Source organism: Hemicordylus capensis, chromosome 5 (genome assembly GCF_027244095.1).
Source record: "Hemicordylus capensis ecotype Gifberg chromosome 5, rHemCap1.1.pri, whole genome shotgun sequence".
In the NCBI taxonomy this organism is placed as follows: Eukaryota; Metazoa; Chordata; class Lepidosauria; order Squamata; family Cordylidae; genus Hemicordylus; species Hemicordylus capensis.
The window spans coordinates 240,020,136-240,035,224 of record NC_069661.1 but is presented as its reverse complement, the minus strand read 5'-3'; the positions used below and the strand labels follow the sequence as shown (position 1 = coordinate 240,035,224).

General features: G+C 47.2%; 1 protein-coding gene across 15 annotated transcripts in view; it reads right to left on the bottom strand.

The window, feature by feature from the left end:
• The window catches only part of CALD1 (caldesmon 1), a 306,807-nt gene that overhangs the window by 35,129 nt on the left and 256,589 nt on the right, over positions 1-15,089 (bottom strand). For 10 of the 15 annotated variants that reach the window (XR_008307722.1, XR_008307723.1, XM_053251774.1 and 7 more), the window contains 3 exons: positions 14,571-14,717; positions 9,957-11,151; positions 9,249-9,311 (listed from right to left, as the gene is read on the bottom strand). Coding sequence is in view for 13 of the 15 variants with exons in the window: in XM_053251774.1 (XP_053107749.1) it covers positions 9,249-9,311; positions 9,957-11,151; positions 14,571-14,717 (1,405 nt within the window). In the remaining 2 variants the exon portion in view is untranslated. The remainder of the gene's footprint in view (positions 1-9,248; positions 9,312-9,956; positions 11,152-14,570; positions 14,718-15,089) is intronic. The other 5 variants (XM_053251783.1, XM_053251784.1, XM_053251786.1 and 2 more) reach the window with 2 other exon arrangements.

The window sequence follows — 15,089 nt, the reverse complement described above, 5'->3', positions numbered from 1 at the left end:
CTCTTGCAATCCATTTGGAGGCAATCACATATCCCCATGACTCCAAAGAATAGTTAATTCTCTATAGGAGTTTTCAGAAAATCACAACACCTCCTTTGCATGTTGAACATTCCAGATTCAAACCCTGGCATCTCCAGGTAAGACCAGGAAAGACTCCTACCTGAACCCTTGGAGAGCGGCTGCCAGTCAGTGGGAACAATACTGCACTAGATGGACCATGGTCTGACTTGGTATAAGCAGCTTCCTGTGTTCCAAACTAGGGTTTATTGATTGCATTTTGCAGCTCACATCTCCACAGAAGTGAGAGGGAAAGCATTCTCATTAGCTGACTGGCTACATTCAAAACCTCTCTACTGTGCATGTAGCACATTAGCTTAAATTTAGCAATCTTACTAGAAACAATCTATTAGTCCTATACTGGAATGACTTCAATAGGGATGTGCACAAATCAAATTTTTGATTCAATTCAAATTCGAATCAAATTCAAATCGAATTGAAATTGATTTGAACCTGTTCTGGCACCTTTTTTTTTTTTACCTATAAGGGGGCCTGAATGGTTTTTTAAGGGTGCCAAACAGCCCTCGAATTAAATTTGAATTGAACTTACAGTAAAAATTTTAATTTGAATCATATTGCCCTTTTAAGAGGTGATTTGATTTGAATTTGAATCGCCCAGATTCAAGTTGAATTGATTCAAATTCAAATCAATTATCCCTAGATTTTAATGTTGCTTTAAAAATATAGTGGATGGTATTTTAAGAATCACAAAAATCTTAACTGGCAAAGGCCCCAGTACCTAATATCCCACACCCCACTGCTATGTTTATACTTTGAAAACTGCTGCTTTAGTGCATCTGTTCCAACTATAATAGAGCCAAAGTCCTTTACAGCTCTCATCCTGGAGAGAAAAGCAAGAAGATGGATATTACCAGTTGCAGGGGAGGAACAGCAGGCGAGAGGGCATGCCTCAGCTCTTGCCTGTGGGCTTCCCAGGAGCATCTGGTGGGCTACTGTGTGAAGCAGGATGCTGGACCAGATGGGCCTTGGGCCTGATCTAGCAGGGCTGTTCTTATTTTTATTTATTTATGTATGTATGTATGTATTTATTTATTTATTTATTTTTACATTTTATATCCCGCTCTTCTTCCAAGGAGCCCAGAGCGGTGTACTTTCTCCTCACAACAACCCTGTGAAGTAGGTTGGGCTGAGAGAGGAGTGACTGGCCCAGAGTCACCCAGGAAGTATCATGGCAGAATAGGGATTTGAACTTAGGTCTCCCTGGTCCTAGTCCAGCACTCTAACCACTATGCCATGCTGGCTCTACTCATTTATGGTGGGTCATTATGTGCCGGTTGTAGTTAAAGTTGGACTCAGGGCCCAAACCCAAAAAAGGCTGAAGATGCTGATGTAGTCCAGGCATGTAAATAGCCTCTGGTGAGGAAAAGCCACCTCCAGGTGAACAAGGAAGAAAGTGTTACAAATGCCATTTCTTTGGCCACATCAATATATGTGGGGAGAAGGACCAGGAGAAATGGTTGACTAGAACTTTTGTGGGCCAGTTTTGCAAGACGATGTCCTATTCTGTCTCATAAGCACCAGAAGCACTTCTATAGGTGCTCATGAAGGACAGTTTATGCCCCCTCTCTTCTCCTCTGCTAAATCAGAGGTTTTCAGCCAGAGTCACTTGAACCCCTAAGGCTACTGTGAAGCCTCATAGGAGGTATACAGAATACACAGAACTCTCCCACCACTCTGACTTACTTGCATGGTACACCACTGGTGGGTGATCTCTCCAGAACGGGAGGGAGAGGAGTGTCAGGCAGCATCCCTCCCTCCTCTTGTATATGTGACTGGCTGGCTATGTGCTTAGGCTCAGCCCACCCCTCCTTCACCCTGACAGGCAGGCTCAGCAATGAGGGAAATGCTGGGTGATGCTCAGCCTTGGCATTGCCCTGCTGAGGCTGTCAGGCTGAAAAGGGGATAGTCATGTTGGAAGGTGCGGGGTGGGGGGAGAATGAGAGGTGGGGTCAAGTCAGGGGTATGCTGTGGAGCTGTGGCCCTGAGGCTCCAGAGGATGGAAGGAGGGAGGAAGCCACAGCATAGTGAGGGATTTGATTTTTGCTTGATTCCCGGGCAGATTCACTTGGCTTATATTTCATTTATTGGCTGCTTATATAGGATACTTGAGCTGAAGCTTTGAGACAGAAGAGGTACACTTGTTTAAAAAGGTTGAGAGCCCCTGTACTAAACCAAATTATATCACTGAAGACACAACTAGAAGTGATGGTGGCCCAGCAGCTATAGTTTAGAAAATACTTGCCAAATATTGTGAATGTGCATCCATTTTCAAAACGGTAGCAACGAGAATTAATACATTACGACGCTCACACCTCTTTCCTGCAACTTCTAAAGCCTCTTGCTCTCCATCAGCGGGCTCCTGACCAGTGTTCCATGGAACAGGGATTCCCAGATATAGTTAACTACAACTCCCATAATCCCAGCTGCAATGGCCACTGGGAGTTACAGTCAACAACTTCTGGGAATCCCTGTTACAGGGAACACTGTACAGGGAACCCCTGCTATCCCTTGCTCATGGGCAAGTTCAAATGGGGGAGGGAGAAGCTGCTTTGAAATCCAAAGCCTGTACTGTTTCCGCCGCTCTTTGAAGGAAAAGTCCTGGGTGGAACAGAATGTACATTTCCAGGCCACCAGTTAATTAGCAGGAGGACCATCCGTTTCCGTTAGGAGAGGAGAGCTGGTCTGGTGGTAGCAAGCATGACTGGTCCCCATAGCTAAGCAGGGTCTGCCCTGGTTGCATCCGAATGGGAGACTTGATGTGTGAGCACTGCAAGATATTCCCCTCAGAGGATGGAGCCACTCTGGGAAGAGCAGAAGGTTCCAAGTTCCCTCCCTGGCAGCATCTCCATGATAGGGCTGAGAGAGATTCCTGCCTGCAACCTTGGAGAAGCTGCTGCCAGTCTGTGAAGACAATACTGAGCTAGATAGACCAATGGTCTGACTCAGTATATGGCAGTTTCCTATGTTCCAACAGATGGTCCTAACAAAGCATCCAGTATAAATGAGTAAGCCCTTAAAACCCATCCTTCTTGATCTCGCAGGTTTAGAACATCATGCCCTTTTAGGGCACTTCAGTTCAATCCACACATTAAATGAAGTGCAATTCTTTCCTCCACTGTACTATTTATTTTTTAACCCAAAGCTTTCTGGAGCAGGCTGTGTCTGAGTGGAAGATGAAAGAGGCTGCTTATCTCTCCCCCAAGTCCTTGATCAACTCAGTATCAGCCTTCCCAAACAACATTTTCAGTTGCTTGAGGGGAAAAGGTACAGGAATCCCTGTAGGGATCCCTTAGCTTATGGAGGGGACCCATGCTCCCCTCGCACCAACCCCACAAAATGCTTTTCTCCAGCCATTTTGTTCCTGGGAACCTATTGCTTACTTCTGGGTTAGGAGCCACACCAAAAGAAAAACATCTTGGGGAAAGATGTTTTGGAAGAGTCAGTGTTGTCAAAGAAAGGGTTCAGCAAAGACTCTCATCCAGCAAAAGGAAGTTCTAAATATTTTTTTAAATCTCTGAATATGAGACCTTCGTGATCTCAGGGGGTGGGGTCATCATAGCCAGTGAAATGTGGCAACTGCCCTCCATCTGGATGGCCCATGACGCACCAAGTACAAGGGTTATTCACATTTTTATACTGCCAAAATTCCTATCTCTAGCCAGTTCACATGATAAAAGCGCGCACACATGTGCGCGCACACACACACGCGAAAGTATGAGCCTATCTCTTGCCAGATCCACATCTTGGAAATGCAAGAGAGAGAGAGAGAGAGAGAGAGAGAGAGAGAGAGAGAGGGAGGAAAGCTAGTCTTCTGGAAGCAAGCATGAATTGTTCCATTTGCTAAGCAGGGTTTCCCTTGGTTTGCAATTGGATGGAAGACTAAATGTAAGATATTTCCCTTAGGGTATAGGGTTATAGCTCAGTGGAAGAGCATCTGTATTCTTGCATGCAGATGGTCCAAGGTCCACTCCCTGGCATCTCCAGGTAGAGACTCCTGCCTATATAGTAACCTTGGAGAGCCCATGCCAGTCAGTGTAGACAATATTGAGCTAGATGGACCAGTGGTCTGACTCGGTATAAGGCAGCTTCCTATGTTCCTATGCAGGCTACAAAAACCTCCTCCTCCCTGTATTTCTGGAGTGGTCTCAAAAGCTGCTAGAAAGCAGTGGGCCCCGAAAATGCTTCCATCCCTCCCAAAGCTGGAGTTCCATCCTGTATTTCAATGGTGTGTGTGTGACAATGCCTTAAAAGATAGAGGCTAAATACAGGCACCTGTATTTACCCCCACCCTCTTTAACCGAAAAGAACTGCGGGGAAACTCAAATTAGATTGGGGTAAACATGGTAGCTATGGTCTATTAAACTGCAAATTCTCTCACTTCTTTTAATATCTTTAAAAAGCACCTATATGAAGTTTCAGCACTCTGCAAAATCATTTACATTCAACTGATCAATTGAACTGATTTGCTATTTAAAATGCAATCAGCCAGGAGCCCCTGAAGCAGTTGACAGCCTTGCTTAAAAAAGAAGCACTTGAGATTTTAATCCAGCACCTTTTAGCACTTCCTTGGAGCAATACAAATTCTGACTGTAGATTCACATTCAAAATGCTCCAGAGCCTGTGGCCATTTAAGACCAGGATTTAGAAGAGAAGCTTATCTTCTTGTAAACATACATGCATTAAAAAGGGGGAGGGAGAGAGAACCTCTGCGAAGTTAAAAAAAACAAACACAAAAAACCTCCAAAAACCACAGCTCACGCAGGATGTCTAGCCAAAGTGGAAGCAGGAAATACCACAAATATCATGTCATGAGAAAGCCGGCTTCAATATGAACTTTGCAGGCCAGCTCCACACACACAGAATTTTAAGGTAGTCCACAGACTCAAGAACGGGCTCAAGGATGTAAACTGAAAACAGAACAGCCCGCGCCAGATTCGCTTTAACCCAAATCTCATTGTGTTAACAGCTTTGCTTCTTCCCGAAACTGACCTGAAGCCAAAGATCAGTCCTCGGTGAAAGCGGCGGGCCGGGCCACGCTTCCTTCCTTTTTTGCAAGGATAGGGACTGACCAGAAAATAACCTCTTCCTACATTACTTTTATAGGCGCTCATGAACAAACTCTGGAAGCCTCCCTTCTTTTAAGTGGCCCTCTTCATCTTGGAAAAGCTCACTGCTTTACATAGGAACACAGGAAGCGAAGCTGCCTTTATACCAAGCCAGAGCATTGGGTCCATCTAGCTCAGAACTGTCTATAACTGCCTTGGGGCAGCACTCCAAGGCTTCAGGCAGGAGTCTCTCTCAACCCTACCTGGAGATACCAGGGACTGAACCTGCGACCTTTTGCACGTGAATCAGATGGGGCCGTGACCACGGAGTCAGGACCCCATCCCCTCAGGGGAATATATTACAGTGCCCACATGTAGTCACCCATCTAAATGCAAACCGGGGAGATCTGGGGAAGATCCTGCTTAGCAAAGGGGACCATTCATGCTCAGTACTGCAAGACCAGCTCTCGCTCCCGGAGTGAAAAGGTGAGGGTGGCCACTGAGGGCAGCAGTGTGGGCAAAATTGAAATGGAATAAATAAACAGTGGATCAAGGCCTGCCTCGGTGTATCTGAGGCTGGGTGCCAAATGTCGCCGTCACCACCCCCTTGTGTGAACCTCCTCCTCTTGCCCTCCCCACCTTTTTTTAAAGCAGAGGGCAGAAGGGATTTGTGCCATGTTGCTGGTGCCCCTGTTGCCTGAAGCGACTGCCTCACCTTGCCTCCTGGAAGGGCCTCCCTAACTGAGGTGCAGTGGCTAAGGCACAGGGGCGTAACTACTATTAGGCAAGGGGAGGCAGCTGCCTGGGGGCCCCCACGCCTCGAGGGGGCCCCCAGAGGCAAGTCACATGACCCCCCCAACACCCGCAGAGCTTCCTTCATGATGATCCTTCCTTTGTATTTCTTCCTTCGACCTGGCTAGTATCTCTCTCTCTGTCTCTCGACCCTCCCTACCTCCCTCCTTGTGTGTGTGTATCAGCAAGGGGCCCATTTTAAAATTTTGTCTCTGGGCCCACTCCAGCCTTGTGATGCCCCTGCTAAGGCACCAGGTTTGGAGGTAGGGTACCACGTTAAAATCCCTTCTTAGCCACAATGCATAGCACAAGGGTAGGTAACCTTGGCTCTTCAGCTGATGCTGAACTCCCATCACTCCCAGCCACAATTTATTGTGACTGGGGATGATGGAAATTGTAGTTTAACAACAGCTGTGAGCCAATGTTGCCCATCCCTGACTTTGTAGGTAGCCTTAGGGCAAATTACACATTAAGTTAAACAGTCTGGCTGTGTGATCTGTTTGTTTTTAACTCAAAGTGATGCCATAAAGGGCTGATCAGGGCTGGGGGCATGGGAAGCGGCGTTTAACCCTTTCCCGCTGTGTCAAAGTCTGAGTGAAAACCATGCCCCCTACGCTGCTGTTAGCCCCTGAAGTGGAGCTTCCATCAACCCTCATGAAAGCTCCCTTCCGAGGACCAAAGATCAGCGTCAGCGGTATGATTGTGTCAAGATCACACCCCTGGAGAGCCACTGCCAGTCAGTGTAGACAATCCTGAGCTAGATGGACCAATGATCTGACTCGGTATAAGGCAGCTTCCTATATTCCTATGTTTTCGGGCCAGCCCAGCGGCAATGTGAAGAGTAAGTCATAGCAACTGCAGCCAGCAGGAATTAATACATCTTAGAAACAGTGTATCAGCAGCGAGCCCACCGGGTGCATCAGAAGGAAAATGAAACCCACTCCAGTAGCTTGGCTAACTGGCTCCTTCTCTACACAATGCTTTCAGTGGAGGACCCACAGTCCCTAAATTGACTATTTCCCCCTCTCTGTCCTTTTACAATGGGGCTATTCTTACGGTCACAAAAATCGGGCTAGGAAAATCCTAGCCTGATTTTTGTGAGAACCACCGGGCTCGCAGCCGAGCCCGGTGGTTCAGGAGCGGCTAACCCACTCCTGTAGCCCGCCCCTTAGCCCAGGTTCGCGGAGCAAGTGCTTCGCAAACCCAGGCTATTTGCTCGTGAGTAGCCACAGCACCGTGGCTACTCGTGAGTAGACCCCCGGCTGGGAGGCGAAAAGCTGCCTCCCGGCTCGGGGGTCTCCCCAGTATGCCCTGCGCACTCGCGCAGGGCATACTGGGGCTTCCAGGGGCCATGCGCCCCCCAAGCTCCCCAGCCCCCGCCAGCTCCATCTCGGGGCCGGCCATCGTGTGGGCAGCCGATCCGGCTGCCCAGGGCTCCCTGCCCTCTCGTGAGCAGGGAAAGCGGGCTTAGCCCACTCTTCCCGCTCACAGCTTAAAACCTATCTATTATCTATTCAACTAGTATCTAGTATCTATTCAATCTACTAGTATATCTAGTATTTATTCAACTGCATGCCACTTATAAACTTTGAACCGCCTCAAGCGCACTGGCAGAAAAGCAGTAAACAAGTAAACAAGCAAAAAATAAGCAGTTCTTGCATAGATTACAGATGAGTTTCCCAACCCAGACACTGTTGGACTACAACTGCCATCATCCCCAGCCACAAATGGCATTTTTCACTGGGGGTGATGGAAGTAAGAATCCAATAACATCTAGGGATCCAGAGTTGAGAATCCCTGGATTACAAAATGCTTGGATTACCCATGGGCAAAATATGAATGCACTCTACAGAATGATGCACAAAGAGTTAGGCAGTAAATCATGCTAATGGCTGGTGCAGATGTCACACAGAACCATGGTTAAACATTGGTTCCATGCCACATCTCTGAGCCTCAGGGACATGAACTTCCCCTTCCTTGCCCATGTGCAAACTGAAAGAATGCTACTTCCAACTGTGATTAGTAACTAACCAAGATTTACTGTGATGTCCAAAACAATCTGTCTTGATTTACTCCAACCAAATTGCTTCAAATAAACCAAGATCGGAACCCACTTCAAATCAGGGTTTGAATAAACCTTGGTTTACTTGAACAAACATTGGTTTATCTGACCTTTGGTTAGATAAACCCTAGCCCTAACCAAGATTCAGCAGTTTAGGTCACAACCAATCTTGGTTTGTTTCCAAACGCAAGAGGAAACAGAATAATGTGAAGAACCAAGAATTAACTGTAGTTTCACATGATATCTGAACTGGCCCTACATGTTTAATCCCCCTTGAACTGGGTGTTTGCATGCTAAGTAGATAATGAAGCAATCAGACCAATGCTTCATGGTGCACACAATACAAAGTCACCTTGCACCTCAGTGCCTGCAGTGTACCATATGAACCAGACCCAAATGAGAAGGTTCTTTTGGCCCAATATTCCTTACTTACCATACAGTAAAACACCATGGCACCAGCTCGTGTGTTTACAGCAGGAATGCAATGCATCACGCTTTGTACAAAATTCTTGGCCAAACAAAAAGGTAGAATCGGAAGTCTGCACATTTTATACTATTAAATGGAAAATCATTAGTTAGGTTCAGATTAAGGGGCCAAAGACGCCTTGGTATCCATGATTAATCAGAGAAGGAATAGTCAGTCCCAGGAAGAAAAGTCATGATGAAGTGGAGGAAGTAATTAAAGAAAGAAGTAATAGCTGGGGCCAGTACAGAAACCAAGAACCAAATGCTTGCTCGACCTCTTAAAGGGCCATGTTGGGGCCAAATCTCATAGTCCATGATGTGTTCCGAGATGTGGGCTGAACCTGATGGATGCTGGCTATATGTTAAAATGGTTATCTGAGCGTTTCACCACACACCCATATTCAAGTTAAGGCAGGATTTCTCAAACTTTGGCCTCTGGACATTGTGGCTAGGGATGATGCGTGTTGTAATCCAACCACATCTGGGGACCCAAAGAGAACCCTCAAGTTAAGGAAATTCTCAGCTTGTGGCTAACCAACGATGTGGTTCGTGCTGAAATAACCTGCTTCACTGTGGTGCCAGTTTCTGTGTAACCCACTTCTTGGCCTGAGGCTCAGTCAGGTCCTGCAAAATGGCAGGAAGTGCTCTCGAGTGCGGCAGGCCCTACACTTAAAGTTGCACATGCGACTCGAAACTTTGCCAAGTGGCTTATTCCAAATGCATGTTTGGAAATGGAGGCATTTTGTGTCTGCCTCCCCCCCCCCCCCACACGCAACCACACACACCTCGCTCTGAGTGATAGTTACCTCCTCCTTTTTGAAGGCCGGCCGGAGCTTTTCATCTTGAAGCTTTTCTTTTTTCTCTTCCCCCTTTTACAATATTTCCATAAGATGAAAACATCAATTCTATGGCAAACCCTAGCACATCTCTGCTACTCCAACAAAGCTGTGCTGACATACCCCCTTGTTCTGTGCTGCTGCTGTGCACGCAACGCCCTCCGGGTGGCGCAGTGGCTTCCACATTCCTCCTGCACATTTGCGCTTTCTCTTCCATTTTGGTGTGCTTGTGTCCTTGCACATCCCAGCAGAGCTCTGGCTGTGCTCGATTCTAATAGTCACGGGTGCCCCTTTGGCAGTCACACCACAAAGGTTTGCTGGGTGCTCATCCACAGCCCATGCTGTGCCTTTGTACCATTGGGCCCACTTACAGCCACAGACAGAGGAAGGCAAGGAAACTGGAAGGATTTCAGGGCATGCACACATTTCCGTGAGCAGATCTGAGAACCAAGATCGGAGCAACTGAACTTGCGCAGTGTACTGGCCATGTTATAGATAAGCAGAAGCAAGAAGCTGAAGTACAAAAGAAATAAAGCTGGTGAGAATTAGTAGACAAAAGTGCAGAGACACAACTGTGAGTGAATTCCAGTCCAGCTTTTGTTTTTTGTTTTGGCAAAATGCATTACATTTCCCACATAACACAAGCAAAATAGGTTGGGTGCAAGAGGTTTACTGTACCTGTTTTCTCAGGAAAGCTGCTGGGAGTTTTTCCTCTGAATCTTTCTTCTCTTTTACCTGCTTGTCTTCTATTTTCTTCTCTTCTCCCTTCTTGCCTTTCAGCTGCTTATCGTCTACCTTTTTCTCCTCAGCCTTTTGCTTGGCCTTCAACCTCTCCTCTTCCAGCTTAGCCTTTTCTTCAGCTGCCCTCTTAGCCTCAGCCTTGGCTTTCTCCCGTTCCTCTGCCTCCCTCTTCTCCTTCTCCTTGGCCCTCTCTCTTTCTTCAGCTGCTTTCTTCTCCGCAGCCTTAATCCTCTCCCTCTCCTCAGCTTCACGTCTTTCTTTCTCCTGGGCTGCTCTTTTCTCCTCTGCTTCAATTCTCTTTTTTTCCTCCTCAGCTCTGATCCTCTCCCTCTCCTCGGCTTCTAGCCTCGCTTTCTCTTCAGCTGCCCTCTTCTCTGCCTCAAGCCTCTCTCTCTCCTCCTCCGCCCTCCTTTCCTCCTCGGCTTTAGCTCTCTCCCTTTCCTCCCTCTCAAGCCTTTCCTTCTCCTTTAATCTTTTCCTTTCTGCTTCTGCCTCCTCTAATCTTTTCCTTTCTGCTTCTGCCTCCTCCTCCTCCTCTTCATTTTTCTTTTTATCTAGGGTTACTGTAATGTTTATGGCCTCTTCACTCCCTATTTGTTCCTCTCCTGCTAGCGCACTGGAGTCATTCTCTACTTCTTGTTCCTCTTCATTTACCTCAGGATGTTTTACTGCCAGTACCACAGCCTCCTCCTTTGTGCTTAACGTTACTTCTACCTGATTATCCTCTATGGTTCTTGGCTTTGGCTTCTCCTCCTGTGCCTCCTCCTTGTCCTCTTCATCCTTCTTCTCATCTTCCTCGTCTTGCCTCAAGTTATTCCTCTGATACGACTTGGTGATGGTTTCAGTTTCCTCAGCCTCATAGCGTCTTCTGTGGGTTTCGGCTTTTTCCTCTTGCCCCAAGGTCTCATTTTCTTCCACGTTGTTCATCTCTTTTTGGCTTGAGAAGGCCAGGCTCTCGTCAGTAATGGTTGGGTCGAATTCCTTTTGGCGTTCCAGGGCTTCTTGGAGTCGTTTCTGACGCCTTTCTTCTCGCCTTGCCAGTCTCTCCAAGAAAACAGCATCGTCATCTCCATCCCCTTGAGTGTTTGTGGTAACCGTTGTCACAGTGCTTTTGGTCTCTTCTTCTGCAATGCTACATAAGACATTGAAATTGCAACGCAATGTGAACCACAATCCACAAGGAAGCATTTGCGTTTCCCTCCCCCCACAAAATGAACAAGGGATTATATCAGGGGGTTCTCAAATTTGGTTTCCCCCAATATTGTTGGACTACAAATCCCATCATCCCCAGACACAATGGTCGTGTGTCTTGGGATGATGAGAGCTGTAGTACAACAACATTGGGGGACTCAAGTTTGAGAATCCCTGGAAGGCATGAAGACACTGAATACTTCTAGAATCCACCTGGTGTACCCCTAAGACTGGGGGCCCTTTGGGGACAGGGTTAGAAAAAACACTATAAGCCCCTCTGAGCTCATGGGGCAGAGTGGGATATAAACCAAATACACAAATAAACCGCCAACCAAATGAATAAGCATTCATATGGGTGTCCTGTACAAGGTGCAGTTTTGCTCCCTGAAGCTTTGCTGTTTCCATTCCCCAAACACTAAGCGTCCATAGGAACATAGGAAGTTGCCTTACACCAAGTCAGGCCATCAGGCCATCTAGCTCACTAGTGTCTACACTGACTGGCAGTGGCTCTCCAGGCTTTCAGGCAGGAGTTTCTCCCAGCTCTACCTGGAGATGCTGCCAGAGAGTGAACCTGGGACCTTCTGCACACAACCAGGCAGATGTTCTTCCACTGAGTTATGACCCCATCCCCTGAGGGGAATACCTTACAGCACTCACATGTAGTCTCCCATCCAAATGCAAACCAAGGGGGACCCTGTTTAGCAAAAGGGGCAATTCATGCTCGCTACCATAAGACCAGCTCTCCCTGGCTAACAGCAAACAGCACTGGGAGCAATTAAGCACCTTTGGGTGCCCTAAGAGGAAACCACCTATCCCTACCCCATTAGACCGATTGTATTTGGATGGGTGACTACATGTGAGCACTGTCTGCTGTCGATATTCCCCTTAGGAGATGGGGTTGTTGCTCACTGGTAGAGTATCTGCTTGCATGTAGAAGGTCCCAGGTGCGCTCCCTGGCATCTCCAGGTAGGACTGGGAGAGACTCCTGCCTGCAGCCTAGGAGAGCTGCTGCCAGTCAGTATAGACCAGGTGCCCCCCAGCTGTTTTTGGACTACAACTCCCATAATCCCTAGCCAGAGTGGCCAATAGCCAGGGATTGTGGGAGTTGCAGGCCAACATCTGCAGGAAGGCTGGGAAAGACCCTTGCCTGAAACCTTGGAGAGCCTCTGCCAGTCACTGTAGACAATACTGGGCAAACCGGCCAACGATCTGACTCAGTGTACAGCAGCTTCCTATGTTCCCATGACCTCCCTATCCACTGGGTGAGAACAATCAGTCCTGTTATTGTCAAGGGTCCGATACTTAAAGGACCCCAGAAACAGAGGCTTGTGGCACCTTTAAAGACTAACAATGATTAAAATGGAACAGGTACGTTAGCTGGACCCGGGCCTCATCCTGGTTTCTCAGGCTGTGGCTATAGCCAGAAATGCTTTCTATCAATTTTGGTTGATACGAAAGCTTTGTCCATTCCTTGAAGACAATGATCTCAGAACTGTGGTGCACTCTCTGGTAACCTCTAGGCTTGACTACTGCAATGCGCTCTACATGGGGCTGCCTTTGTATGTAGTTCGGAAACTTCAGTTCATCCAAAATGCAGCAGCTAGATTGGTCTCCGAGGTTTCTCAGAGAAACCATATTATGCCTACTTTAAAACTACTGCATTGGCTGCCAAAAGGTTTCCAGGCAAAATACAAAGTCATGGTAATCACCCTTCTCTTTAAATTTTTCATCAGTGTGTAGAATGGGTTTTATTCTGGGTGGCAGTATCAAGACAGGGGTGTGCACATCTGCATTCACAATGGAGCCTTCCTGATTCAACCTGAATGGAATCTAAAATTAACTGAGCAGACATCAAAAAACTTGTGTGTGCGCGCACATGCGCATGCCACAGAGGGAACACTGCCTGGGAGAGCACCTTTTTCAGGACAATCCCCACCACACATTAAGGTCATCGAGAGAGGTCCTTCTCCATATGCCACCAGCCTGTCTGGCGTTGGCTCGGGGTGGGCCTTCTCTGTAGTCGCTTATGGGCTGTGGAATTTGCTCCCTATAGCTATTCGTGGCTTAACATCTGTTTCAGTCTTTAAAAGAGCCCTTAAGACACATTTCTTTAGCTTGGCTTTAAGTAAACGTTGAATATTTTAAACTGCTTTAAATCATTGTGGTCTTAATAGTTTGTTTTATTGCATTTTTATTATATTTATTGTTGTGAACTGCCTAGAGCTTTGGAGTCAGGTAGGGATGTGCACAAAACCGGTTCGCCCGGTTTGGTTCGGATTCGAACCGGGTTTGAACCAGGAGGGGGTGGTTCGGTTTTGGTTTTGTTCGAACCACCCCCTGGTTCAGTTCGGATTCGAACCGGTTCAGATTCGAACCGGTTCGCACATCCCTAGAGTCAGGCGGTATATAAATTAAATAAATAAAATTTTAAAAATAAAAGTGTGTTATTTTACTGAAATATGAAGCCCCTTCCAGTTAATTTTAAAGGGGGTGAAAAGAGCAGGGCCTGGAGCGGTCTGCCTGTTTGCCCTGCCCTAAGGATAGCCCTGTGCCACGGCATCCCTCCCCCTCCCCGCGGGCACCCCACACCCCACTCCCAAGCCTGCCCCTGGACCCTCGCCAACCCAGTTGGTGAACAAAGCGCTCGCAACTGGGAGAAATGGATATGGCCCATTATTCCCTTCCAACCGGCAAGCGCTTTGATCACTGGCTGAGTTCTTTCTTTCTCTTGCTTAGAGCAAGGGAGATAAAGAAGACCCAGCCAGCAAACAAAGTACTGGCATCAGCTGGGAAGGACTAGAGAGCTGTGTTCCCTGCCTCGGTGAGTTTCTGACGCCAATGAAAGGGGCGTGGTCAGAATGGGTAGATGTATGGTGGTGGTAGTGGGCAGCTGCAAAGGCAGGCAGCAGCAGCCTGCCCCTGGTCCCCCACCAAGCCTGCTACGCACCTAGTGGGACGTTCAAAACACCTTAGGCCCAATCACACATCATGTTCAACACTTGTACGACGAGTGTACAGTGAAGACAGGTACAGATCTGTACACAGGTACAGTCATTACATGTTATCTTGAATGTAGGTATGGAAGTATACTTCCGATCTGTACCACACGTTTGAAGGCCCTGCACCCAGGTTCACTTTTTAAATGAACACAGGTACAGTCATTCACACAAATACGTGTACAAGACATCTGTACACCTGTACTTGTATGCCTGAATCGGGGTCTTGTGAAACAGCAAGTCATTGTGGAATTCTTCTGCTGTGAGTAAGTCTTCGCCCTTGGCTGGCAAGCTGGAAACAAAGAGGGAGTCCATTAAAAAACAAAAAATAAAATAAATAATGCCCTAGCAATAGACATCTTACTTGTTCTGGGCATTGACTTCAGGCTTCTCTATCACTTGCCCTGTGAAGTCCTCCTCTTCCTTTTGCCGCAGTCTTTCCTGTCGGGCCCGCCGGCGGCGTTCTCTGGCAGCTTCTTCCTCATCTTCATCAGTCCTTTGATAGGCTAATCTGTAAGACACCATTTGAGAGAGGTTAATAGCTGAGAGTTCAGCTTTTGAAGCTAATCGCTTCAGAGGATTGTAATAAAACATAGAGTGATTACAAGACAACAGATCTCTTGGCTGTAGTTCCTACAGGAAGCATTCAAGAGAGACTGTTCTGAGTTTAGTTATTCACAAGAGAATGTTCTGAGTTTAGTTATTTATACAGCACAATCAAGATATTCTCTTTTCAGAGAAAGCTAAGAAGAAGAAAGACATAGGAATGTAGGAAGCTGCCTTATACCAAGTCAGACCATTGGTCTATCTAGCTCACTACTGTCTACACAGACTGGCAGCGGCTTCTCGAGTTTCAGGCAGAGTCTGTCTTAGCCCTATTTGG